Source organism: Pseudomyrmex gracilis, unplaced genomic scaffold, assembly GCF_002006095.1.
Source record: "Pseudomyrmex gracilis isolate BER0280 unplaced genomic scaffold, ASM200609v1 scaffold_197, whole genome shotgun sequence".
NCBI classification, from domain to species: domain Eukaryota; kingdom Metazoa; phylum Arthropoda; class Insecta; order Hymenoptera; family Formicidae; genus Pseudomyrmex; species Pseudomyrmex gracilis.
Window position 1 is genome coordinate 144,372 of NW_018020781.1, and position 2,135 is coordinate 146,506.

The 2,135-nt window shown below is 41.8% G+C and overlaps 1 protein-coding gene across 2 annotated transcripts in view; it reads right to left on the bottom strand.

Annotated features, from left to right (window-relative positions):
- Nucleotides 1-2,135, bottom strand: part of LOC109858294 — a 12,939-nt gene that overhangs the window by 3,885 nt on the left and 6,919 nt on the right. The window contains exons 2-5 of one of the 2 annotated variants that reach the window (XM_020435396.1): nucleotides 1,087-1,761; nucleotides 466-681; nucleotides 326-392; nucleotides 58-219 (exon numbers count right to left, since the gene is read on the bottom strand). In XM_020435396.1, coding sequence (XP_020290985.1) covers nucleotides 58-219; nucleotides 326-392; nucleotides 466-681; nucleotides 1,087-1,761 — 1,120 coding nt within the window. Of the gene's footprint in view, nucleotides 1-57; nucleotides 235-325; nucleotides 393-465; nucleotides 682-1,086; nucleotides 1,762-2,135 lie in introns of both variants that reach the window. The other variant, XM_020435395.1, reaches the window with a different exon arrangement.

Genomic DNA, 2,135 nt, shown 5'->3' on the forward strand with positions numbered 1-2,135 from the left:
TTTTTTTTTTTTTTTTTGTAAGACTGTTGGATCAAGACATGCACGATAAAGACTCACTTTTCCATGGCGATTATTTGTTGTTTCTGATGTTGAAAGTGATACATCTGGGCGGACTGGGCGAGTCTCTGATCGCCAGAAGGCGAGACGTCCTTATTTGGTCCCGTCACGCCATAAGCGGGATATTCTATATCTGCCGCGGCCTTGGCACCGCGTAGTAGCCTAAAAGAGAAGATCCTCGGCAACGTAAAATGCGCCGTTGTGAATTACACAAATTAAAATTACAAATTGTAGTATGCGCGCGATGAATTAAAATAATTAACACTACCTGCACCATGTTAGGGTGACTAGTACAAGAGCGAACATAGCTGCCGCACTGCAACCGGCGACAATAGCTGAAAATACATGTAAAAGTATATATTATCGAGATGTCGAACTTTTTTTAATAAAATCTTTTATTTTATTTACCAATGAAGTAAACGTCATTGTCCATGTCGCGATGCACAGGCAGAATCAACGGGCGAAGCCCCGCCTCGATCGCGGATGATCTTTCCGGTTCCAATTTGTTGGTCAAGTCTTTAGGAATCTTTTGATTAAGACTTCGCATGTCTTCCTCGCGCGTTATTAACATGCGTTCCTCGTCCGCCGTCTTTTCCTCCTTCCAATTGGCTTTCATCGGCACGTCTGAATCGATTTTCAAACGTGAGTTTAATTGAAATTTGTTTGCCATTAAGAAAAAAGATCGTGAAAATTCAACCGACTAAGAACTAAGTTAAATCGAGCAGATCAGAGCAAGATTGTATAAATCAGGAAAGTTTTTTAATAAAAAGAAGAATTAATAATAAGCCCGAGAACGCCTAACTTGTTTAAATTCTTTCTCACGATTTTCGGAGACAGTATCTTTCTTTCCGAATTAAAAATCGATAAAACTCCAACAAAGCTTTGCGAGAATAAAAAACTAAAAACAAAATATCTACGTTTAAGAAATAATTATTTAAACAAGTTGCAAGTATTTTTAGCCACTCTTCTGTTCTAATTCGAGAGAAAAGAAAAAAAACCAATGAAAAGAATACTCAACAAGATGTTTACCCGACGAAAACGGCAAATCGCTGTAATATCTGGGATCGTTCGGTTTTACCGCGAACGGATGTTTCTCGTTTAGATTCGAATTGTCAAATTTGTAAACGAAATCCGGCACGATTGCCGCTTTCATGGCCGCTTCTTTTCCACTCTCGTGATGACCGAATGCGCCCGTTGCGTGATTGTAATTGTCATACTTCGCGTGATAAGAGTCCTCGATAGGTTCCTCCTCCGCGATGCTCCCATCGTCGTCCATCTCAAAAGACGGTCTGTATCCGAAATCCTTGGAGAAACGGTCGACGCCCTCGTTCGACTGTACCTCTTCGGAATAACTCGGATGCCGAATTCCGCCGACGTTGTAATGATACGGGAAATATCCCGATTCCCGTTCCGCGATTTTGTTTACCATTGCGTCGTGATATTGGTTCGGACGATGGTGATGCATCAATAATTTTTCTTTTTGTTTCGTCAGCAAATTTTCCAGAACGGTCTTGTCGGTCAGAGCCTCCAGAACTTTCTGTTGAGCCTGCTGCAAAGTGTTGTGCTCCTTGAACTGCATCGGTGAGAGAAACGTGGGTAAATGCGAGCGATGAAGACGCTGCTGGAGATGCTGGAGATGCTGCGCCTCCAAGTAGCGAGCCAGCTGTTTGATCGCAATGTCCTCCGGCGTTTCTGGGAGCGCATCTAACGTAACATCAATCCAAGGAAATTGAATATTGCTTCCCAGCAAACAATTTCTGTTTTTGACAATTTCGGCTCAGACCTTGGCAACAGAAATTGTTTGCAGAAATGCTACAATACGGAAACACTGCCAAAACTGTTAGCACACAAAAAGAAAAAACGCAACAACTTTGTTGGCAATATACATGAGAGTATTGCGGTCAAAACGATTCCATATGTGTATATGTCAGTGAAATTGACAACAAATAGATGGTCGATTGCAAGCAGATCTGTTTTTAGCAATAATGTGACCAAACAGTCCGCAAAACCGTACCAGAGATCTGTTTACGACAAAAATCGGGTTGATCTGTTAAACGCATTGACGACAGATTGCCACC